The 26,889-nt window shown below is 36.3% G+C and overlaps 1 protein-coding gene and 1 long non-coding RNA gene across 10 annotated transcripts in view; both read right to left on the bottom strand.

Annotated features, from left to right (window-relative positions):
- Window positions 1-234: 234 nt before the first annotated feature.
- On the bottom strand, window positions 235-4,501 carry LOC135198415 (uncharacterized). 2 transcript variants are annotated; one of them, XR_010310799.1, is made up of 2 exons: window positions 4,212-4,501; window positions 235-385 (listed from the first exon to the last, which is right to left on the bottom strand). It is a non-coding gene; the product is annotated as an uncharacterized LOC135198415 (long non-coding RNA). The 2 variants fall into 2 exon arrangements; XR_010310800.1 differs by having other exon boundaries at window positions 4,240-4,501.
- A 6,529-nt stretch (window positions 4,502-11,030) lies between these two features.
- The window catches only part of LOC135198756 (mucin-2-like), a 100,073-nt gene continuing 84,214 nt past the window's right edge, over window positions 11,031-26,889 (bottom strand). For all 8 annotated transcript variants that reach the window (XM_064226642.1, XM_064226641.1, XM_064226645.1 and 5 more), the window contains 2 exons: window positions 25,556-25,630; window positions 11,031-15,840 (listed from right to left, as the gene is read on the bottom strand). In XM_064226642.1, coding sequence (XP_064082712.1) covers window positions 14,287-15,840; window positions 25,556-25,630 — 1,629 coding nt within the window. In that variant the 3' untranslated portion in view covers window positions 11,031-14,286. The remainder of the gene's footprint in view (window positions 15,841-25,555; window positions 25,631-26,889) is intronic.

Genomic DNA, 26,889 nt, shown 5'->3' with positions numbered 1-26,889 from the left:
ATGGAACCGCTCTAACTTATGTTTAGAACTCGTCTCTTCACAAAGTATTGATGAACAAGAATTAGGACAATATTAGTTATCATGGTGCTATCGTTATATTAAAGCAGAATTGCTAAAAGTAAACGAGCTGATGTAATTCTAATTAAAAAAGGGAACGGCAGCCAGTTTTTAAAGTCTAGTTTTTCCAATCTGTGCTGACGGGATGCTCGAGTAGTAGTAGTAGTAGTAGTAGTAGTAGTTATGGGTCGAGGCAATGCCTTTGCAACGGCGCCTCTTAGTCTTGGGTATTTTTTGTTTTTGTTTGTTTATTTGTTTAGCTCTTTCCTTTTTTTCTCTCTTTTTTTCCACATCAAGTATATGGTTTCTTTTCTTATTTCGTTGTTACCTGAAAATAGAAATTTTCCCACTACGTCACTTTCCTTCTCTTCATAGGGTTGTTGTAGCCCTATTGCTTTAACCCGTTCCTCTATATATGTATCACAATATAAAAGGAAATGAAATATGTCTTCTACTGCATCATTGCAAAAAGGACAACAGGTGTTCTCCTTCTGGTGCCTTTTTGCTATATTTAAATTAAGAGAGTTGGTTCTGGCTTGAATGAGAAGGACTGAAACCATAGAGTTGTCATAAATTTCTTCGTCTTTTATTTCTCTTTTCCACGTTTTATATATGTTCACAGTCACTTTATTTTCCAACTCTTCTTTCCACCTCTCTGTGTCCCCATATTCTGGCTTTGTCCTTTATTTCTGTTCTGGAACATTCCTTCTAATTTTCTTAAATTTATTTTAACTTCATGCATGTACTTTTCCACAGTTTTCCACCCCATTTTGCTTTCCTTTTCTTGCATATCTGTAATAATTTCTTCAGTATCTCTTTCCGTCCATTTAAAGTATTATTTACATAGCTTATCTTCCCATTCATAATTCTACTTTTCATTGAAGAAGCTCCTATCTCCCCCCTTAATGTGGCTACTACTGTACTTCTACATGCCCCTAATATTTTCCTATATACCCCATTCTCTATTCTTTGTAATTTTTCTATTTCTGCGTCTGTTAGATTAACCACATTGGTCCGTATAAGATTGATGGTAGAGCTATGTTTTTCCAGAATGTTTTCCCTATTAGAACTTTGTTGCAGCTTTTTTTCTATTACGGAGTAGGTTTAGGTTGGCTAACTCTGTGCTTTATTCAACATTTCTTTTTTCTGTAGCTTAAACAGATTTTCTAGTGTCATTTATCTTTATTCCTAAATATGTAATGTTCTCCCTCACCTTTATGTTCTCTATCTCTTCTGGTTTATCTTTCATGTTGAAAATAATGATGCTACTTTTCTCTTTATTTATTTCTAGCCCACATTTGTTCCCTATATCTATTAAAATCTTTATGTTTATTTCTTGCGTCTTATTATATTACTTGCTAGAACTAATCCATCGTCGGCGAAGAAAAGTGTCCCTATCTTTACTAGTTCATTTTCAAAATCCTGTCCCTTCCTCCTCCATTTTCTTAATTATTAAATATGTCATTAGTTTGAAAAGTGAAGTAGAGCCTGTGCAACCTTGCCTAATCCCACTTGTAATTCCCATTTCCTGTTCTACTCCCTCCCCTAGGTCTATTATTGTGCTATCCCCTTCATATAATGTTTTAACTACTGCCTCTATGATTTTTGGATGTATTTTGAACTGTTTCATAACTTCAATCATGACTTCTCGTCTTTACCGAGTCAAATGCTTTACTGTAATCGATAGCTATTACTATAATGGTTTTCTATTCTGTAGCTCTCTTCTACACCATATTGTAGTGTAAGAATGTTATCCTTCTATCCTACTCCCTCCTGTAAATCCTGCTTGGCATTCGTGCTCTTGTTCATTCAGTCTGAGGTGTGCTTCTATTTCGTCTTTTATCAGCATCATGAATACTTTGTATGGATATATTTAATAAAGCTATAGCCATTAAATCCTTAGCCCTTGGTTTCCTTTTCTTTTCTATCATTTTTGTTCTAGATTTCTTCCAAGATTCAGGCTTTTCTTTGATTTCTAGTTCTTTGTTGTAACACCTAACTAGTACTTCTATACATGTTTTGCTCTTCATTAAAGCTTTGTAAAGCTCTGGTTTGATTCCATCTGGGCCTGTAGCTTTTTTAGCTTTGAGCTTACTTAGACAAGCTATGACTTTTTCCTTGGTTATCACAGGCTCTTGCATTGGGATTATCTTCCTTTTGCATTCCATCACTAGGTCCATGTGTTCTCTTAGTACTTCTGGGAATCTATAGTCTCCAATTCTTATGATGTCATCTTCTGCTGCCAATTCATTTTCATATTCCATCCTTTTCTCTTCGTTCCAGATTTCCTTTATATTATTTTCGTGTTGCTGTAAATGGTTCCTCCAATAATTCACTAATTCTTCCTTTGTTTCAGCCTCATTTAGCTTGCTTCCCTGTTCATTATATAAGTGTATAGTTTCTTTTTTTGCTTTTTGCTTATTTCTTAACTTACCAATATTTTCCCAGAGCTCTTTGTTTTGTTTTTTTTTTATTTCTTCTGTTATTTCTTTTCATATATTGTTATCTTTTCTCTTATTAATATATGCACTTCTTTTCTTTTGCATATATTTCTTCTCTAGACTTTCTTTTACGACATTATCTCTCTCATTCCTTTTCTTCCTATTCAGCTCCTTCCTTTCCTTGATACCTTTTCTTATTTCTTCACTGAACCAGGGTTGCTCTTCTACTTTTCGCGATCTACTCAGCAACTTTCTCCTGTATGTTCTCATTAGCTTGTCTTCTGCTACTTCTTTTATTGATAGGTCCATATCTGATGATTCTGTCAGTGTCTTTATCTATTAGGATCTCTTCTAATTTTTTATAAAGTCATTTAGGTTGTCTTCATCTGTTTTGAAGTATTTACTTCCCCCATTTACCCTTGTTGAGATTTCTTGTTCTCTGTCCTTTGAATGTTAAGTGAATGGTAATTAGGTTATGGTCTGAGATATCAAATTCCTTTTTGTCTTCATCAATTACCATCTCCTCAAAATTTTTTGTATAACTTCTCATTGACTAAAGCAAAATCTATTACGCTTTTCATCTGCATTCTCTCCCATGTGTATACTCCAGTGCATCTGTCTTCTGCGTTAAGTAGTATTAGCCTATGTTCATTCATCCATTCTAATATTATTTCCCCGTTTCTGTCTGTATTCTGGTGGCCTAAGAAACTATATGGCCATTGAAATCTCCTAAAATCAGTAATGATTCTTGGTCGTTTAGGTTTTTCATTATGTTTTCGCATTCTAGTTTTATTGCTTTATCTCTATTTTTATCCTCCTCTGTATTTCCTACTGATAGGTATAACAATAAAATATGGATATTATTATTGTATATTTTGCTTTTAGCATATAGTAGGTCTTTGCTAATAGTCTCCACCTTGTTTAACTCTGTGCTATCACTGTCTCTATATAGCATCATTAACCCTCCCCCTTTTTTGTCTTTCATCTCCTCATATTTTCTATTTTATTTATACCTTTACTTAATGCTAACTTGTCTAGTTTCTGGTGAGTTTCAGTTAAACAAAAATATCATATTTTCATTGTCTAAAAAACTTTCTATTTCTACTATCTTTTGTCTAGTTAAACACTGTATATTTATCATATATATTTTGAACTGTATTTCAACTTTTTTTGATTTTGGCTCCTTGGTTAATGTATTATTTTCATCTCCGTTTATTACATTTCTCCTATTGCCCATCCAGACTCTGAAAATTTCATTTCTGATTAGTTTACCCCTTTCTGATGTACCATCCCTGTTCCCCCCTTCCCCCCTTTCTTTCTTGTCTTTGAGTTCCTGTCTCAATATCTTATCCTGTTCTCTTTCTCTGAAGGTTAGGTCTGGTGCTATGAATATTCTGTTGTATCCTACCTCTTGTTTCCCCTTGAGAATCTTGGCTTTCCCTATTACTGCCCATTTCTCCCTTTCACTTTTCATCTTAACTAAAATAGGTCTTGGCCTAGGTTCTCTGTCTCTATCCTGGTTCCCTGTAGTACTATTATTGGGTGCCTGCATCCTATCATTTCTTCCTAATCTACTTACTTCTACTATTTCAATGTCCCTTAGCCCTAGTTCCTCTTGAACAGCTTGCTACAGGTTTCTGTGTCATTTCTCTAAGCCTAGTTTCATTATTTCCCTCTAAGCATCCTTGATGTTGTAAATAACAAGATATTTACGTTTTTCTTTCTCCCATAATTCCTTCACCTCTTCTCTAATCACTGGGTTAAAATCCTCACTTCTTACTCTCTGTTCAGTGTCTAAGCCTCTTTTCACTTCCTTTAGCTCCTCACTGAGTTTCATTATAACCTCTTCTAGGGCACTCATCTTGAGCACGAAAGTATCCCTCAGTGTCTTCATCTTCCTGTTCTCAGTTTTCATATTCTTATAAGCTCCATTGCATCTTCCACAAAACCAGTTGAGGCTTTTATTTTTCTGTACTAATTTATATTCTTCCTTACTTACTTTTACGCAGCGTGTGAAACAGCTGTCACAATAATCACAAGCGATGCCATACTGATTCTTTGTTACCTGCTTCTCGCAGATCGCACAATCGTCCGGCAGAGTTTCTTCTTCCGAACCAGAGGTAATGTCTTCCTTGGGATTCTCATCCTTATGCATAATTTAGCTAACAGACAAAAAGAAAACGTGGCCATAAGTAATGTATTGAATACACGAGTACTTGTCTTGTCAAAAGATTACCATAATAAGATGCACTACTGTAAGCTGCTTAATCTAATGGGGAAATAATCGGCAATGATCGTTTTGATATAATTGTTTAGATGGGATGTTAGTGCATTATTGACCTGCACAATTTCTGGCATTATTGAAGTGTGAGTCAATCTCAAGATACTTTTAAGCGCATATTTGACATTCTTATACTTTTTATGACAGGTGGTCGTTTTTGTTAGTTTTTGCAATTAAGTATACTAATGATAGTGAAGCATTTCATGAATACAAGATCAGACTTGAAACAACCACGATTCTTGATGAGACATATCTCGTTACCGTTCATTTCACAAACCTCATAATCTGTTTGCTAGTACTTAGACAAAAACAAGAGGCCTCCTGTTGGGTAAATTTCCTTTTATAAAAGGCATAATCTGATACAGCAACCTCCAGTTCTTATTTAGCCTAGGCCTGATCGAAACAATCAAGAGCATGGGGGAACAGGATAGAGTTTAACAAAGAATTAAATGAATGGAAGAAAAGTAAAATTAAAATTTATTTCAAAATGTAAGGCTGTGACTGGGAAAATGAAATCAGAAATCAAAATCAACATAGGAAAAGATATGACTCCTGAACCATGCAAAATCAAGAACTACCGAATTCGAAATGCCAAGGATTTCATTTCACGTGTTTAGGCAGCTGGTACTATGAGGTTCGGTTACTTTCTTAACAACGACGTTTTCAAGACAGTCCTCAAACTAAGCTACAACCAGATCTATAGAACAAGGGGCGGATCTTTATCGTTGAAGGCCACCACACTATTTCCTTCAACGAGATGGTTATGGATCTGAGTGCAACAATTACCTGGAACAACATCAGGGCAGGGTGGTCCTCCTACCCCTACAGACACAGCTTAGCTCAGCTCTATACTGCACATGGTATTATAGTCTAGTGCAGGGGAGAAGAGTGGTTCATAGGCTCTATTTTAAAAGAGAGAGAGAGAGAGAGAGAGAGAGAGAGAGAGAGAGAGAGAGAGAGAGAGAGAGAGAGAGAGAGAGAGAGAGAAATAACATTCTTTGCTAAGGGAACAAAGTTCAAATTGTGTTGCATCTAATTCATTAACATAAGAAGCATTTATGGGAATTCTGATGTTGCAAACTTTATGAACGAGGCAGACAACTTGTAAACACTGTTTCAGTAATTAAAGTGAAGATTGATACAATGGAGAGAGGCAGACAGTGAAAAAGTGCTCTGAACATTCTAGAGAAAGATTACATCTTGTTCAGCAAGGTTAAGTGACAACGGTTTTTCGTAAGCATGATAGTACCCACGGCAGTGATTGTAAAGTGAATTACTTATTTTAAAAGGCTGCCATACTCAGCACGCCTATGACAGAATCTCTGACTGAAAAATGAGCAAGTAGGGTTGGGATGATTTGAAGAGATTAGCAAATCTAACAACTTAATTTTGTAGCCATAAAGGAGGGAAAGCACTGTATCAACATTATTGACTCTATTGAATTGAAATGAATATACGATTTAGACCAAAGGTCAAACACAGGTACTTATGAGGTCAATCAGCGCTGAAACAAAAATTGACAGGAAAAGGTTTAAAAAGTGTAACAGGAAGAAAACCTCAAAGCAGTTGCACTATGAATCAGTTGTTAGTTGAGGGTGGAATGTAAGATGTTAGAGAGTATGAAAGGAGGTACAGTAAAAGGAAAGAAAGGTGTTGCAACTTGGGGGTGATGGCAAGCTGCCATCAGTAATGCCTACAGTGCACTGCATAAGGTGCAATGATGGCACTAAGCCCCTACGAGGATTACAGCATTATTGAATAGAATTTAATACAGAATTTAGGCCAAAGGCCAAGCACTGGAACCTATGAGGTTATTCAGTGCTGAAATGGAAACTGACGGTAAAAGGACTGAAAGGTGTAACAAGAGGAAAACCTTGCAGTTACACTTCCATCAATTGTTAGGAAAGGGTGGAACGTGAAATGGAAGAAAATGTGAAAGGAAGTACAGTAGCAGGAATGAAAGGGGTGCAGCTAGGAGCCGGAGGCGCTGCAAAGAACCTTTAGTTCTGCCTACATTGACGGCGCTACCCCTGTACAGCATTATTATCAAAAAGTTCTACATACCAACAAATCAATTCTCCTAGGAGGGAAAATCACTTTTGAATGTGACACATAAAATATGTGTAAGCATTAATATCTTTAAAAATTTTAATGAACAATTACAGAGTCCAGACCCCATAGAAAACAGCCTTTTAAAAATGATTTTTATGACCTATGTCTGGGCAATAGATCCAACGATGTCATTTAGCCGGATTACTTTTTGTGTTGTGCAGATTCAGTTTTGGAGTTATCCATACCACAATATCTAGCTTTGGGTCTTAAAGTACACTGCTTCTAACACCAGTACGAAAATAATAGGTTTTTCTCGATTTTTCACTATCTATGTACCATGTTAATCTATGGATCTGCAGACAATGAGTATACAGAAAATGAATCTCAAACTGGTAAATAACAGCAATGTTCCTGGCAACCTTCTGGCGTTGTTCCTCAATTAACACAAACTGCTACTCCCAATTGCACACAAGTTTAAGCAGAAAATTTATAACTAATGGGACAAGTTCACTACCAGTAAGTAATTGCATGCTGACAATGCAATTTCCCGAGTAACTCCACCATATTAATACCAAGCCCAGGCCTCCCAAATGGGAGAGCGAGGGAGAGGAGTAGGGTTGCAGTCAGGGTTGGTTAAGTGTAAAAATGCAATCCAAACCCTATGTAACGAACCTAGTGTGTTCTGGGAGCAGAAACAGGGCTAGGGCATACCCGAAGGAGACACGTTCCATGGGCCCCACATGTAATAAATGGTCAAAAGGGTATCATAGTACTATCCACTACTGCAACTAAAGATGCTACCGAAAACTGCAATAAACTAAAGAAATGTGGTGGGGTCAGGGCAGGCAATAAGCTGAGAGCAGTAATACACAATGCTTGAACTTATTGGGAAAGGGGTAGGTATTATGAAGCAGAGTTAAGTGACTACTTCATGTGATGTGTTCACAAACAAAGTGGAAAGGGTAAAGGCAGTTTTTTAGGAATGGATATAGTAAACTGTTTTACTGCAGTTAAAGTAAAAGAAGGAATGGTGTAAAAATAACTGTAGAGGAATCACTGAGTAAAAATGTAACTAAAATAGTGAATGGCAGGCTTATGTACAAGTTAAGTTTTAGAAAATCATGAATATCATAACAGCATTGCACCACAACCAGCTTGTCTGGAGGAGGAGTCTTTTACTGGAAGTACTGTACCTTAAAAATATACTTAATTCTGAGGTAATGATGGTTGGAGAGGACTTTTTCATGTCGGGGAAAGAGCAGATGGCTTTGAGTGTGTTCATGGATAAAAAGTATATGGAAAAATACTGAAGGCGATAGATTGCAAGACATGATTGAAGGGCTGGATCTGTTTGTCACAAAGGCTTTCAAAAGAGGAAACCATCTCATAACATGCACAAGTGGACAGTGGGAGACCAAGACTATCTATTGACAAGAAATACAGTATATAGAGATATGAGTGCCATTATGGATAGTAACTTAATACCTGGGGTGTGTGCAGTTACACAACATACTGTTAGAGAAGGATTTACGAATGAGTTGGAAAAGAAATAGGTCGACTGCTAAGAAAATTAAAATATGGAAATTGAAGAATGAAAAGAAATTGGAATATAATGTCAAAGTTGAAAAACGTAAAGAAGTTTGACAAAGAGGACACACGAAGGTGGCGCTGGGAGAGAGGAAATAGCATGAGATTAAAACTATTGCTGTATCAGTTGAAATTTGTGGGGTGACAGGTGGAGGTGGTACCCTTAAGAGAGAAACATGGTGGTGGAATAAAGAAATACAAGACGTGATAAAGAAAAAAAAGCACATAAAGCTTGCAAATGAAAATCTGAGTGATGCAAGAATATCCACGGACAGAGAAAGGAGGTATGGAAGGATTCAGTTATATAAGGGACAAAAATGGTAAACTGACAGAGAATGAGGATGTAATGAGAAGGAAAGACTACTGTACTTTGGAGAACCTCTGAATGTAAAAAATGAACAAGGAGTGTTGCGGGAGGCTCTCGCATCTTAGGGGGATTATAGGAGCTTTGCAGAAAAACGTAAATGGTGCAATCCAGAATATGAAGAACAACAAAGCAGTAGTAGTTAAAAAAATGGTAAGAGCTTTGGATGAGGAAGGTACAGAATGGTTATGGGAACTGCTGGATATGCGCTGGGATGAAGAAGGAATGTCCTTGGAGTGGAGGAGAATGAAATTATGTACATCTGTAGAGAAAAAGGTGATGTTATGTAACATGGAAATTATATTGAGAATAAATTGCTGACATCTGCAAAATGCTGTTTGGATATATGCCTGGGAAAAGCACATGAAGGTAATACCTTTTTAATCCAAGACATTTACAGGAAAAGTTTTTGAAGGGTATCAGGAAGCTATACGGTCATTTTGTAGACCTAGTACAGGCTTTTGACCAAGTACCCAGAGATGTGTTTTCTAGTTTGAGAAAAAGTTCCCAAGAGGCTCATGACTAAGGAAAAAGTAAAATATATATAAGCAAGAACAGCAGGGTCTAAAATACAGGAAGATAGATGCTTTGAAGTTAAAACTGGATTATAAGTATCAGCTTTAAGCCCATTCCTCTTTGGAGTTGTACTGGATGTGTCGAGTCAGCATGTGAGAGGACATTTGCTATGGGATCTGTTTGTAAATGATCAGGTTTTAACAGCAGAAACAAGAGAATTGCAAGAAGTACAGGGCTTGTGTCAGGAGTCCCTGTAAAGAGGAAGACTCCATGTCATGCTCCCAAAACATATAATGCTAAGCAGTAGAGAGGGAAGACAAGAACTACATTTACGGACAAGACCTGGTGAGGAATTAAAGCACACAAGTAGTTTAAAAGTACTTGGGTTCCGTCATCAGTAAAGAAAGTGGATGTGAGATAAAGAAGCGCAGCAGAGAAATAAATCAGCTTAAGCTACATGGAGACAGGTTTTATGGGTAATCCTTGACAAGACAGGCAATATGCATAAAACAGGAGGGAGCCCTGGAAAGGACAGAGATGAGAATGTTGAAATGGAATCTTGGAGTGTCATTGTTGGAAAGAATTGAGAGAGAAAGGAAAAAGGGTGGGAATCTGTACAATAACAGACAAAGCCTGGGAGAGTGGTATGGATATGTGGTTTGCAGGGATGAGGATGTTCTGTTTAAAAAAAGTTCATGTAACTGTGAAGCATACTGTAGAAACATGAAATACCTGGGGGTATAAAAAGCAATATCACAGATAGAATTCTTTGTTTCTATGTTCAATTCCCAATGTACCAAGTCTAACTAGGTGAACAATCTACTAGTTACACCATCTTGAACTATGTCAAGTAACTAAATAATTTTCAAAAAGTAATACAGTACTAAAAATTTGATAAAACTAAAAATGTTGGTCAAATCTTACAAACTCCCAAGTTTTTTGTTATGAGACATATCAATGACACTAAATGTTTGGTGAAATCAAGACGAATGTGAAAAGCAGGAGTGGAAAAAAAGCACTGGGCTGCAGACGATCGATCAAAGCCAAAAGCTGACATTAGGTGCCACAAAAAATATGTCCAACATATATTACTGAACTGTATTTCTTGCAATCTGTTACTGTGTTATGTAGCACATTTGTCTAATTACCATGAGTCAATCTTAAGTACCAGCCATTGTTAGCTTTACAATATGCTACAAAGTCCCTACCAATAATAAAACCTTAGTTTAGCTACAGAGGAATATTTTTAATACAAGGAAGATCAGCATCCTTGACTAATGGACAAGAGAATTGACAAATTAATTTCTCCAAATGTGTTTACATTTGAATCCATTTCTAAACCTGTCACATACAAAATTAAGAGAGCATCAAATTAAGCTAAATTCTTCCGTGCATAGTATTTTCAGGTAAAAATATCTCAATTTAGTGTATATTTATTACAAAATTGCATGTCAACTTTTCAGTAACCTTAAAAAGCACTGGAAGAATGTTAGTCCTACAACCTTCCGTAGCAAGTAAAAATTTAAAACATTTTTACAAAAAAAATTCTTTCAAGCATAAACAAAAAATCTTATTGCAACAAACTTTATTAAATGATTTTTGGGAAAAACAATTTTTCTTAGTTAAGATTGAAGTTCAAGATGAAAAAAATACTACACAACACTTTTCAAATCCAGTAGAATATTTCAATAAAATGAAAACGAAATTTAATGCTATCAAATAAAACAAGAAATTTGTTATCAATTTATTGGACTTCTTTTTTTATTCTTATAGGAATGAATCCATATTATCCTTTCAACAAAACTATAAATTACAAAACATTGATAACATCTTAGTATTTCAACTGTGAGGCAATGGACAATTGCATTTTCTATTCACTTCACTGGCATGCCAGTGGTTACCCAAAACAAAATAGGCAATTCTATGCAACAATAAACTAATATTCAGGAAAGCTTTTTAAATGCTTATTCTATTTCTTTATAAAGAATATTCATAAAAAATCACAAAATATAACGCAAGGGATGATGTTTCTGAAATGAAGACTGGTCAAATGGCTGAAATGTGAACATATTTCAGCCGAGATGATGAAGTTTTTTGTCAATAAATACTAAAGTCAACAAATGGGGAAAGACACCTAATTCCCTGTCTTAACTTTCACTTATTCTTAAATACAAAAGCTAATACCCATGACGACAAAGTTTTGACTTTTCTTTTACATTTCCCTCAAGATTTTACTACTGTGAATGAACTGAAGAAAACTGTAGTTTCCACAGGGAATATTGTAGATGGAGAGATTTGCTTATCATTAGTTTCCTATCATACAAACTGATCAGTCTCCAACCACAGCTGGATTTTGCAGTTTTCCACTGAAAAATGGCACTTCATAAATCACTCCCATTTAAATTAACCAAGATTCATTATTCAAAACACAGCTTTTTCCGAATAAACAAGAAAATGACTTCCTCATTCCTTTTTTTTTTTTTTTTTGATAAAATACACTCTTCCATTTAGCACAGCTAAACTGTTGGCACTTTCAACACATTCCTCAATCAAAGAAGAAAACTTTTAAAATAAAGCTGTAGCTATGCAAGGAAAATTTCATTTTGAATGCCATAACATGCCTAAGTTTAACTGTATCACAAATGACCAAAGATATATGTATAAACTTTAAACTGTTGAAACAGTTTCTTCACAAAATATTGAAATCCAAAGCATTTATGCTTAGTGCTACTAATACAGCACTTTCAAATAATTTTCAACTGTTCCTTGCTCAAACTGAACACGATATGAAAAGCACAACTCCTCCTATTAGAGATGGGAGAAAGGGAGGTCAGATTTACATTATGAAGTTGCATAGTCCAGGCCATATTTTGTATCTAGTGAAATGGTTGCCAGATATATATATATACAATATACAGTATATATAAATATATACACACATTACTACCTACAAAGTTAATGTGTCAGATCACACAGCAGAAAACTAGGAATACTCTGAATATGCCACATACAGGATTGCGAATCTCCTCACTTCTTCATTAATGGCTGAACGACTCCCAGAAGCTGCAAAGGGAAGGCGCTTTCTAAAGAATGTCAACATTGCTAAATACTCAGCGGCACAGCTTGAGAGACTCGCTAACAAAATCTCTGACTTGACTCCACCTTCTTAATGTAACAAAGAACACATAAATGACCCTGTACGAAATTTCATAAGACTTTTTGCATAATTAATCTATTAGATAAAAGCTGGATTACATCAATATCTGGTCTAGTACAAATTTCCCAAGACATAGGATAAATTTATGGTTTTGAATCTCAATCTTCTTGGTAGCATCCCTGTGGTCATTTAATTTATCTTTAAAAAAATGTGCTAAGGCAGCAGTTTATCCAGCAAACAATAAAAATAAAAATACCATTCAAACAAAGAAATGCTCTCTTACTTCACAGTAGAGGAATGCAACTTTCTGAGTCACGGGAAGATCCTTGTAAACAAAAGGTTCATGTACAGATCATGTAAATTGAATCTTTGGCATGTGAAGATAATATATGTGAGCATCATTGACCTCTTGACTCCTGTATAACAAACTCTCCATTAAGACAAGTACTTCCATCACAGACAAACGACAACCAGCCAGATGATGTGAAACTATTACAGTATTAGGCCTTTCTAGACAATCATTCACACAAGTTAAAGTTAAAAAAGTCTACAGTGCTTGCATATGAATTTTTTTTCTGACCAACAACAAGCATTTCATGTAGAATCATTTTGCAAAAGAGATTGAATCTGCATAATTATAAATCAACCTTTACTTGACAATACAAGCAAATAAAGGGGGCAAAAGGCTGGCCCAGTTGTCAAAAGAATTAAAGCATATAATCATAATGCTCAATTGTGGGGCGGGTGTGAAACCTCAATTCTAGCTTACGTAATTAGCTAAATGAGAGAGCAAGAGACATGAAAAATATCTGACCAGAATCCATTAGCCCCATCTCTCAAAAAAAATTTGGTTAATAAGAAAACTGAATTAACCTTCTGTATACATTTAAGTCCATATAAATGACCAGTTTGCTATACAAAGACTTAAAATTAACATAAAATTAATGTAGGATATATCACAGTGTATAAAATGGGGACAATAAAAATGGAGGAGAGATCTCTTGCAACACGTCACTTAGCTAATTAGCAATGGGTACTTGGAAGCAGGGCCTGACATCCTTTATCCTCCCAGTTGTTATATGCCTCTAAGGCAACCAAAATCACTCGCATGTTTAACTACCACTGCTTTTATATGCCAACCTCCCATGTCAAAGCTCACATGAGGATTCACATGACTTGATCCTTCCCCGCACTTGTCTATTTTGGATAATATCATACCAAATTTGGCCATTCTGCCCAATGTCTTATTCAGGTTCATACATCCCAGCTATTAAACTTCACTGTCATAAAATGTTTTTATGTATACTACTCTCAGTTAGGATATGGAAACGTTACTCAAGGCAACCACAATGACTTCATAATATATTGATAGTTTCATTGGACTAAGCTTTTAGTTACAAGAGCGCATTTATATGTACATTCTTCTTCCCTATATTTCTTTTTATGTGTACTGATTTGTTGCGTTATTCGGATTACACTTCTGCTGCAGCTAAAAACTTAGCCAAATAGTAGGCACTGTATATACTTAAATCTAAGTCTTGTATATTTTTGAGGTTGTCTCCAAAAACAAAATAGCTAACATAAGCAACAGAAGCAAAGGTTATCAGTGTCAACAACTATAAATCCTGATAGTAATGCAGAATGGTACACAACTTGTCTGTGGTACATCATCCAATTATAACAAAAGGATAGAGCACACATAAATTACCAGACCAACATTGGACTTTAAGGTGACTGTAGTAAGATAAACTTTAAGTGCGACAACCAAGTTTTTAAACAGATGGCCTCTTTGTAACACTTTAGACCACCATATTTCACTGTATTGTGTGTTTCAAAAATCCGTTATCACATAAGGCAGCACTATTAAAGGGTCATCTTGGTAGCCTTTTTTGTTAATTACTTCATGCCACTCTCGGAATTTACCATCCATGTCAAAGTTACCATTTTGACATTCCAAATTCGTTGAGTGTAAGGTTTTAATTTCTTCTTCTGGCACTTTTTTCGATTGTCTCACTAATTTTTCTACTTCCTCTTCAAAGGTTGTTTCCTCTGGCACATAAGCCTGCACTTCTCCCTCCTGCTCCTCTTGCTCATCAGAGTCATCCCATACAATACTGTTAACGTCAATTGGAGGAAGGCGAGCGAGAATCTCCTCGGCACTTTCATCCTCCGTGATGCCGAGGAGATCCAGGTTACTAGATAATGTGACTACTGGTGGAGGGAGGTTGCCAGAACCTTGTGCTGGAGTTATTGGCCTACTGGCTGTGTCTTGACCTTCAGTTTCAGTAGAGATTGAGCTTCCATCCTCTTCTGATGCAGGGAATTCATCTGAAGGATCGATATTAGGGTCTGGTTGTGAACTAAGAAAACGCTGCATGTGATCCATCTTATTCCTTGTGACAACAGCATGGTCAGATGTTCTACCTAAAGTTGTTCCTGGACTAGGGATTTCTCTTATCTGTTGCTCTCCTAACTTTGAGGCTCTTTCTGCTAACTTACTATCACCTTTTCTCACAGCTAGTTCAGCAACAATTTGAGAAGTAGTCTTCACTTTTGAGGCCTTAGCATGCAACGCAGCCATTTTCTGTCTGAGTGGATCTGATGTGTTTGTAACGGGTGAATCAGCAACTTTTTTCTTGGAAACACTATGTGCATTAGTTATTCTTCTATTTCTATTACCTTCACTGCCCCCACTAGTTACTTTAGAAGCACAGTCATTACTTAAAACACTGGAAAAACTGTCTCTACTATCGTCATCAAAACCATTAGTTACATTGTTTTTAGGCCGCTTTGAATGTGGAATATCACTACTAGTTTCATCTTCATCTTTTCTCAGCCTCTTATTGGCAGCGTTATTTTTGGATACATTTTCAATGCTTGGAGCATAAGATGAAGCATCAGCTCGGGATGCTTGCCTTGCACTGGGATTAATAGCTGGAGAGCGTGGTTGGGACCGTGAGCGTGTAGGAGTTGATATAGGAGGAGTAGTACCTGATGATGCAGCAGGAGATAGACCAGGACTAAGAACACGACCCCTTAAGGCAGGAGAGACAGGCTTAAGAGGGCGGGACGGGTGGGCGGTGGTCAGGGTAGGTGAGGCAGTGCGAGTACGTTGCGCCAGGGTGGAGGGAGTGGTAGGGGCAGACATTCCTGGACTAGTGTTGCCACTGGACGGTAGGGATGATGGCGAAGTTGGGGGATGTCCATTGCCAGCCCCCCGTCCACCTGTCCCACCAGGTCCAGGTCCTGACCCAGCTGCCCCATTAACACCATCTGCAAGCACATCTTTTCTCCACTTCCGAACAAGATCCTTTGCTCTTCGATAAAGTTCCTGATGGCTAGTTTTGCGTCTGATGTCATTGATGTATTTCCCTAATCGGGTGGACTGGAATGAGACAAAAAAAATTAATAAAATCTAATCAAACATTAAAATTTAACTTAAATTTTTTTTTAAATACTGTAATGTTCATGAAAAAGCGTAGTAGGTTTAAAAACTGTAATCTTTCCTAGTAATTTTAATCCTAAACAAACCATAAACATGCTTTTCATGGCTACCTGCTCCTGGACAACAGCAGAAAACTATTATTATATTTAGTAGGGCTGCCTATTTCTGCATCACTGCAGGTAAAATGGAAAGGATACCCATGACACTGTTGGTGTTTTCCAAGAAAAGACCTAAAATTGGGCTGAAACTTTTGGACAAAATCCTTAATGGTATTAAAATTTTTCAGTGAAAGCAAATAGCTTTGGGGTACAGGTAAACATGTATTGCATGTAACAGACCAAATGTTAAGAGGAAACGAATTCCCTACTTGTAATCAAAATGGATATGACTTTGAAATGGCAATATCATACAATGCAGTTTCAGAGCAGGTGCACACTCTTAAGACCGTGCCACAAACGAGAAAGTGATATGGTCCTCAGAATGAGATGGTATAGGTGCACCATAAGAAAGGAAGAAGGGAAAACTATTTGAAAACAGGTATCCTGTACACGGATGCAGCAGGATGCTGACCAGTGGATTATGAAAAAAGTCTAAAAACAAACACCTGTATTTATTTTTTCAATACAACCCCAATATACAAGGCTACCTGCACAGATGCATGAACAGGCTGTAAGTAGTGAGTTTGTGGTAAAATGAATTTTACCAAGAACAGTCATACAGTGGAACCTTGACATATGAAAGTCCCAACTTGCGAAAAACTCAAGTTACAAAAGCAAATACGAAGATTTTTTTGCCTCTGCATACAAAAATAATTCATGTTATGAAAGGTTGTCACTGTAAAGTCCCGAGATTCACCCAGACCACCGAGAACAATTTCAAAACTCGCGCGCCGCCAACTGAGTAGACTCGCCACCATCCTCCAGCTCTCCCATTGGTTCCTTATGCTAGTCACCGCCGTAAGATTCTGCTCTCCTATTGGTCAGCCTCTCTCCCTTCGTGCATCTATGTAAAGGCGTTCTTCAATCACTCCATGGCAGCATCATTACTGTAAGCAGGCGGAATTCGTTTGCTCATGTACGATTTAGTTTGTTAACGTAAATTTGTGTTAGTGATTTCGCTTTGTACTTCGTGTTGTGTGAGAACTTAATTAGTACATGACTTAATTATGTATATTCATGGGTTCAAAGAAAGTTGCTGAAGTTCATGGAAAGAAGAGGATGCTTTCTATGGAGACAAAAATGGAGATTATCAAGAAGTGTGAGGCTGGCATGCGGTTGAATGTGATCTCTGAGGGATACGGCCGAAATCCGTCGACGATAAGCACCATACTTAAGCAGAGGGAGGCCATCAAAGCAGCTACACCTTCCAAGGGCGTGACTATTTTGTCCAACTGGAGGAGCCACATGCATGATGAGATGGAGAGGCTGCTTCTTGAATGGATTAAGGACAAAGAAATCGCTGGTGATACGATAACCGAGCAGCAATCTGCCAGAAGGCTTCTCGGGGGTGGTTTGATAAATTTCGTAAACGGACTGGCATCCATTCGGTGGTGAAGAAATCGAAATTTTGTAAAAAAAAAAAAAACCTAGTACAGAAAAAAAAAAAAAAATTTAATTTTAAGTTTTATGTAAAGTTAAGTGTTAACGTTTTCTGCCATTTGTTAATGTGCTTCGCAAAGTTTAGTGTTAATGTTTCCTGTCATTTTTTAATGTGTTTCGTAAAGTTAAGTGTTCATGTTTTCTGCCATTTGTCCTCCTCCTCTGTCGCCACTTTCGGAGATCGCCTCACTTGAAAGGTAAGGTTCCACATTTTACTACATACGTATGTACATACAGTATTTCTTGTACCATGTACACTAATACACTTTATTTACAGGTATGTAGTACATATTAGTAGTATATGTAGTTTAAGTTAGGTATTGAATGGTCCAAATTGTTGTATTTCAATGTTTATTGGTCAATTTAGCTTATTATAAAATTTACTGGGGTGTTTTTGTAGGGCTTGGAACGAATTAGGCAATTTACATGTAAACTGTGGTTCAAGATACGAAAAAATCAGGTTTCGAAGGCCGCTTCAGAACGGATTAATTTCGTATCCTGAGGTACTACTGTATTTCTAGATTCATATAAAAGTTTGAGATATATCCACCGAAACTCAAACAAAACATTCTCTAAAAAGGGCAGATCCCATTGACTAGAACAAAAAAGGGGTAGGACAAAAGGACACACCATTCACTGGATAGGAATAGGAACAGGAATATAGAATTCAGGCCAAAGGCCAAGCGCTAGGAGCTATGAGGTCATTCAGAACTGAAAGGGAAACTGACAGAAGGTTTGAAAGATTCCATGGGAGGAAAACCTTGCAGTTGCACTACGAAACAATTAATAGAGGGTGGGATGTCACATGGAAGAAAGACAACCTGAATTGACAGCACTAACCCCCAACGGGAACTATCCACTGCAAGCAAGCTTTGAAAATTCTCACCTTAAAAAGGATGCACCTCCTGACCCATGGAAAGCAGTACACAAAGAGCAAAATGGGTAACCATTAACTTTGTCAGACCATCAACCCACAGGCAACAAAAGCCAATTAAAGACCAACTGGAATGAGAAATCTCATGAAAGGAACAGAAGCCGCTGAAATATTCAGAGCAGCTCATGATCTAAAACATGGCCAAAATGATCCTAGAACAATGAAACATCAAAGTAACTTGTAACATTAACTGCTGAGGTTGCACAGAACCAAAGTCAAACCCTAAGCTTAAAAAGAGACTGATAACAAGCAGAGTGAGTGTCAAATCATTCATAGCCTAAAGGTCTCTTAGAGAAAAAGTGGTTGAAGGGAAAGGAGCCCTATCATCTTTTTACTCAAGTGATGTTATGTAAACATCTTGGTGCTAATCATGGGAACCAATTTTTGCAGCAGGTTATATCTTCATGTTTGGGAGGAATCATGGTCATTGATCAAAAAAGATCTCATCCCCAGTATTCAGACAAGCATTATCCTGGAATACACCTCATATGATTGGTGTACACTACTGCAATAGGATGTTTTCCATACAAATACATGACTTACTGAAACTCCCATAATTGATATTTGGCCATTAATGCTCCACTTCCTGTTGCTGTTGGAGACCACATTTCTTGCACATCTGTCTATTCTCTTCTTCCATGGTTTTTCTGCATCATTCTCTTGCCTAAACTGCAATTCAGGCTATGATAGTATGGTTTTACAGCAAAAAATTTTTTTTTCTACAAATCCAATCATCAAATTTTTCCACCTCCCTTCTCCATACATTTCGAAATGGAGGGCGGGACAGTACAGCAGGGCTCTTCTTGCAAAATCTTTTGTGGCTTAGGATCGCTTGCATGAGTTAAGGCTAATTTGAGATTAATGGATCTGAAAAAGTGTGTTCAATCATAGCTTTTCCTTCTTATTTCATTCTTCCGTATTTAAAAAATTTCTGTAAGCTCTTCCTTGGATGCTGCTATTACCACTAGATCATTAAAATATTATTAGGGTCCTCCCTTCAATAATCTTTGCAGCATCCACTATATTTAAGATAAATAACAAAATTCAATGGTAATCCTTGAAGGACACTGACATTTATCAGAAATTCTCCCAACATACCTGGCAGTGTTTTTGCTCGAGACCTTGTGTGATGTGGGTGGTTAATATAATAATACAGCAGAATTGACTTGAAATACAATCGTGTAATACAAAACAACCATAGCCTTTGGCTATAGCCACCTCAACATCCTGTTTTCTATTTGTGGATTGTTACCAAAAGGAGTTTTATTCAACCTTAAACTCTTTCAGTCTGAATTTTGTCAAGTTTAGGTATATCCATGAATAAACAGGGATATTGCACTAATCTCTTGTCCTATTACAGTACTTCCATGCCCAAACTGTTCATGATCTCTTAAGTATCAATGGCCGTCACCTCTCTACAATTTAATTTCTTAATTAATCTCCATGCCTATCTCTGAAACCACACAGTAATAATTTATTACTGGGATACTTCTATTTGCCAACACTTAAGCAATCTCTCTACATTTTATACAGGCTGTGGCTACTAGTTGACTTATCTGCTTCACAGCCCTGCATCATTATATATCAGAAATGTTCTACCTCTTAAGACCTGCCACTTCATCACGTTGTGTTGTCTCCCTCTTACCCACTTGTTCCCCTTACACACAATGGGCATCTAAAAATGACAAATTTTTAAAAACAATTAGTATTTACTCTACCTTGCTACCCAGAACATATCTTGTAACACTTGAAGTTACATTTGATACGTAGTACATACAGAGTTCATCCTCACTGTTTTGTTCTTGGTTTCTTTCCAATAACCAAGAGCTTTGTCTTGCTTACATTAATTTTCAGTGTTTTGCTCTACATTTCACTCGTCATCTTTTAAAAAAAATCATCATTAACTCCTGCAATTTTGCAATTTACACTTGGTCATCAGCATAAAACAATGCCCAGGGGTGCTCCCTTTCTGCACTTCTTGGTAGCTTTCTACACGACTCCCATTAACAGCCTGATCCTTGATGAACACACCTTTTAAAACTCCTCTGATACACCAGCCACTGCTTTTCCTCTAGATGACATGTAGAGCCCTGTCAACACTAGCGAGCACCGCACGACAGTCAAACACTGTCCTCATATTCTGTTCCACTATACTGACCGACCGAGTATGGAGCCAGGATGCGATTGTCTGGTAACGCTGCTTCAGAAGTGAAAAAAAAATATAAACAGCTGGCAGTGCCCAACCAACATGCCGGCTAGTGGACAGGCCATTATGGTACAGTAATATCACTAGCTCAATGAATCACTATGAAGTTTGTCAAGTACCTCTCAAGACCCACAACTGGGGTATGATGTCTTCCTCTTTAAACAATACTTTTCTTCTTGTTGCCCTTGGCATCAAACAACAGTAAAGGTACGCTGATGCCCCCCTCATAAACATTTTCCAAACTTCCAGGAAAATTTCAATTATTCTCATACAACTTCCACAATGTGGCACATCCCCTTTTCCCCTACATGTTTAGAGTATTTCTCCTGCCATACCATTTTTAATTTTTCAGCTCTTTTTCCTATCTTTTATCAGGTTTGCATATACGTATACGTAGTATGGACAGTGCTGGGCCTCCATGCACAACAAAATCCTACATCTAGCTCACTAACTTACGGAATATATCCAATGATCTCAGCAGTACCAGAAAATAAAAATCAAGTGATAATGCAGGGCATGGTAGACACTGAAACTACTGTGACCAACCTACCTGTATAAATGTGTAAACATGGATTCTTTGTTGCTAAGGTAACTGAATGTGAACACCCCCTCCCAACACGTTGAACTTCCTCCCAATTAGTCATAACAATTTCTGAGTCTGCCTTTGCATACAAGTGTTGTGATTTTCTTGTCACATGTTTTAAAACACAATACATTTGTATACTTTAATACAGCACACATAGTATCTGCTAAAATTTTTATTCTCTGTTCAATTCACACGCACATTATGAAATTCTAAGATATTTGGTAAAAAGAAGCATACCGGAACTCATATGTACCACAGAATAGGTAATAGGTGTTAATCATACTTTAAAATCACTAATTAAGCTGAAACAAGTCAGTCACCACAATTGCAGGGGAACCCTACCATGCAGTAAATCATCATTTGCAAGGTAAAACTTCATAAATTTACAGAAAATTATTTAATGCAGTGCGGCAATAGGATGGTCGAGACACCAACTATCTGTTTGAATACCACCATTTGAAAAAACTGGGCCATTTAAGTCTGGTCAGACAGTCTGATGTAAAACCTTATGTTGTGAATTTTCCCCAAGGCCAAACAAACCAAACAGCTTGGCATACACTAAACACTTCAAACAACACTGAATATACTAAACATTCACCAACCACCTCCAATCCTTATCTAAACTTCCAGCCTGCCAATCCTAAGTCTAGTGGACACTAGGTGGTTTGAGCTTTAAAGTGCAATAGGAACTTGTGATATATGCCTCGGTCTTTCAAGATACATACTCCCACTACTACTACTACTGTTACAACTCCAACTCCTCATCCTCCTCCGACTCCTACTCCTTCTACTACTGATAGGGCTGCTGCTGCTGTTACAGTGCTAGAAATTACCATAATAAAAATAAGGAAAAAAAATGTGTTTAACATGCGGCAAGAAAATCTGCATTTCCCTACATTTTCATTATTTTAATCTTTTCATTTCCTAATTTACTCTATGTACATTTAATCCTTTTCCCGTGTTTTTCTTATCTGAAAATCATATATTCAAGATAGTGTATTTTGCATTCTTTCTAGATATGCAAACAAAAGAATTTTCTTCAGCAAAGCAGGGTTAGATGTTGACGCTTGGTAACAAGGTAGCTTAGTTAACTAGCGGCAAGTTAAGTCCCTCATTTCACCAAAAACATAACTTTTCCAGTTCGCAACACAAATAAATGCAGTTAAAGAATACCTGATACTCTTAGTGTAGCAAATGAGGGTTCCCCCTTCCTTATAAGGTAACCAACATTAAAGTCAAAAGAATATGTAAATACATTAAGCTAAGACTATAATACTGTAAGAGAAAAATAAGAAGAGCTAAAGAACATTATAATTCTATCTTTGGATACTCATTTTTATTAATAGGCATTTTTTACTACAAGAACCAAAAAAATCTCCAATATCTATCAGTAAAATGTAAGAATAAACATGTAACAGAATATTTCCTACTTTCACTGTTGCATGTTTTCATAATTACACAGGAAAAATTATGTACTACTGTGGTAGTAGTGTTCCAGTCTCTTTTCCCATACAATAATAAAGACCTGACAGTTCACCTTAATACCCCACAACCACATTATTCAGTAAATTCACATAATTAGTAGCCTAACCTTAACTGCAGTTTATACTTACATAATTTGATCGCTGAGATTTACCTTTAAAATAAACTGCTTTTAAAAAATAGCCAAAGAAAAGATAAAATCTTCAAAGGAGAGAGAAGAGAGAGAAGAGAGGAAGAGGAGAGGAGAAGAGAGGAAGAGAGAGAGAGAGAGAGAGAGAGAGAGAGAGAGAATTTTCTATATAGCAAATTTGTATATAATCACACAGCCTTAAAATACATGGTCATGTTGCATTAAAAACATGTCAATAAAAATAACACTATCATATAATGTATATACAGTGGGCCCCCTTATTCACGGACTCACACATTCGCGGATTTCTCTCGGAAAAGTTTCCCCGCATTATTCGCGCATTCGCGGTATTTTTCTATGAGAAATATCTACAAATTCCTGGTTTTTTTTATCAATTTCATCACAAAATGCACTTTTTGTGAAAAACTATTAAAAAACCAAGTATGAAAATTTTCAGTGGTTTTTCTTGAGTTTTAACTTAAAAAATAGGCTGTTTTTAGCATTTTTACAGGGGTTCTGAACATTCGAGGGTTCTAACTATTCACAGGGGGGGTCTGGTACGCATCCCCCGCGAATACGGGGTGACCACTGTAGTACTTTTGTAAAATCATCCCTAAATGACAATGATGTGTTTAGATGGGGCACGGCTCTGTGACTTAGGACATTTTAATCAAAGCCAGATTTAGTTTTCTAGTATGATTTACACCTATAACCTATTCTAAAGTACAAACATGGCTCATCTTAAGACTTCCAGAGATTTTACATGTAAGATGAACATTGCATGGTTAACACTTGAAAAAATTATCTTAATGAAACTACCTTAATGTTATCATTACTGTCATTGTTGCTTGGAAAGTACATATTAACATAATAACATAATCTGCAAAATATGCAAGTTCAATTACACTTCCATTAAACAAAACCTCTACAGGTCTGCTCACAAGACGAAGGAGTGATAAAATAACATTAATAAATTGACAAATTTCCTAAGACAATTTGTATTTTTCACAGCAATTACCGATTTAAAAAGTATGACAAATAATTAACAGCTAGTTTGTGGTAGTATGTACATGAACGCAAGGTAACTATATAAAAATCTTGAGGTACTAAGGCATTATTACTGTACTCACTCATTGAAATATGCAAGGAAACTAAGGAAAAACACAAACACTAAAACATTCTATTTGCTTTAAATATTTTATTTTTGACTCAAGAAATAAATTGTTGAAATACATTGTTATGACTGGCATATTATCCTAAGCAAACATTGCTTTCATCATCCTTACACTGTTGAGGACCACCATAGTAACTAGAATTTAACATCCCATCCTAAGGGTAGTATTCTTGGCCTATTACTATACACATACATGATTTGTCCTTGTAACCAAAAGAATTCCTTCTGCAGCTAAGGCTAATTTCTGCATCACTCCCAACTCCTGAGTATAAAACTTTTTTGCTGAATATTTAGCACAAACTTAGCTGAAATTAATACATATGGAAAAATGATGAGGTATGAAGTTAATCCGCAAAAAAACTAAGTGTGGTTATTAGAAGGTCTAGGACAATGTTCTAAATTATAAATTCACTTCAAAGAGACATATCCCGTCACTTATTCTAAAGATTTTTGGAGACCTGCGCATCCTGATCAAATAATTTTTATTCTCCCCTGCAGTATTTATGAAAGTATTTGTTTGGCTTTCAGCGGCTTATGGGCATCTAAAATTGTTGGACATGAACCCAATGTCTATAAAATATCTTATCGCAATTTATGTTTTAATCTCAAAACTCATTCAATTAGCTGAATGTGAAAAATGAATAAAAATTTTAAATTGTCATTCAACTAACTTAGGTCCATGCTATATACGTATATATATATATATAAATAGATATATATTATATATATAATATATAATATATATATATATATATATATACTACTTTATATAATTCTTATCATCCTCTGCATTAAGATCTTCCCAAGCTATACCGTCCTCCATATAGCACTAAATACGTATGCAGTTATTTCTGACAATTTTGCCATTTCTTTTTTGAGGTTCAACAACTAGTTTTTGTGAAGTGACTGAATCACTTGTTCTGAAATGTTCAGAAGTTGAAACTTGGGGCATATACTGCACATTTTTGGTCAAACAGGCTGACATGAGTCTCACTGCATGCTTAATTATCTATCTTACAGTACTGTGTTGTTTAATGTATGTCACTTTAATAATTCATTTTCATAAATTTTCATTTCTGTACAGGGAAGTTTTTGCTACTGTGGTCCTTGGGAATTAGGCATTCTGTTTTTCCAACTGGACTGCAGACAACCATGTTATAGTATAAATAGTAATTTTGTAACAGCAAAGCAGACTACCAAAAACTGAACCCCACACGCATAAAAAAATAAAAGTAGATAAGGTTTGGAAATTACTGTGTGCAATATACTACTATGGATAATTTCTGTATAATTGTCTCAAACACACCACAATATTCTTAAGAGTTGCTCTATTTTAAATAAAGTAAAAATAATTCTGGCCATAAAATAATCAAAGCTTATAGAAGTTCAATCTTGAAAACTTTTTCTTATAACATTTCTTTTGCATGAGGATAAGCTAATCAAACAGCAAACCCTCATGTCAAGACTTAAATCTCTTAGGCTAAAGAATACTTATTAAGCATGTCTTACAGTATTATCATCAAGAACATTCAGAAATTCTCTTACCTCCAACACCTCCCTTGTGATTGGTATCTTCTCCAACTTACTGATAAGATCCAAGCAGGCTGCCATATCTGTGACCTATAAAAAAATAAACTCCTTGAGTACAGGTTTAAAATCACTTAGTAGAATATTAACAGCTTTAACTACTTCTAGATCTGCACGAAAAACGTTTATCTACAGCATGAATGATATTGCACCAACAAAATTGGAAGTTCCATTCAAAGACAAACCAGATTCCAACAGAAACAGCAAAAACCTTTAAAAAATCCTTACAACAAGACACAACAATATGATACCCAGTGGGCGTGAACTGCTAGGAAAAACTTGAAAATTTCTAAAGAACATACTCGAAAGGTTAGTCTTTCGCACCCATACAATTTACACAAGTAATTTTGGCTTCCACTGAAACTACATACAGTAGTTATGCTAGGCAATCAATCTCCAGAGTAAGAGATATCAAGAATGCACTGTCACAGAAGAGACTTCCTAGACAATGGAATATCAAATATCAAGCAAACTGTGGTTTCGTATGACACGCTCTATATTCCACTACAATAATGCATATGCACAATATAGTTGCTGCTTGACTACAGGGACTTCATTATTCTTTAATGATACCAAACAAATTATGGGTGAAACAACTGATTTACAAGGTCTCCCTAAGAAATACCCATCTATTCTACATCATCTGTCTGAATGGGTTTACTAAGCATTACTACCTAAAAGTGCAAATTATGCCAACTAACCCAGCTCAACATGGTCCTCTTTGACACACTGTTTCTCTAGTATACAGTACAGTATACGTATTTCCTTTCAAATTAATTCTGTTCAGAGGGCTCTGCATTTCTTACGTAGGTATAAATGGAGTCAAAATGTATCCTTATCAGGACCTGTTACTGGGATACCACAGCGTCCCAAGATCCTTCTCAAGCAACTAAATGACTGTCATACTTCTGAGAGAGATATATACATTATATCCATTGTATAAACACATTTTGTGTTCTTTTATTTGCATTATTTATTACTTCGAAAATATGCATGCTATCTGTCAAGAGCAATGTCAAAAACTGAAAAAACACTGATACATGTAAACATGTGCATAAAAAAACTTAGTAAATCATATTTAAAGATAACTGTCAACTTTTTTTTTTAATATGGTTGCTCTGTGTCCCTAATCTTGGCAGACATTTTGGTGCACAGGTCCATTCAACAATATTTCGTTGAGGTAGAAGTGCGAACAGCAGCTGTAGATTAGATTATTAGACCTGTGATGTTCTCAAACCATCATGCTGACCTCAATCTGCAGTCCAGAGGCTATTTTGCTATATCATAAGGCA

This window comes from Macrobrachium nipponense, chromosome 22 (genome assembly GCF_015104395.2).
Source record: "Macrobrachium nipponense isolate FS-2020 chromosome 22, ASM1510439v2, whole genome shotgun sequence".
NCBI classification, from domain to species: Eukaryota; Metazoa; Arthropoda; class Malacostraca; order Decapoda; family Palaemonidae; genus Macrobrachium; species Macrobrachium nipponense.
The sequence above is the reverse complement of the archived record's forward strand: the minus strand, read 5'-3'. Positions and strand labels throughout refer to the sequence as shown.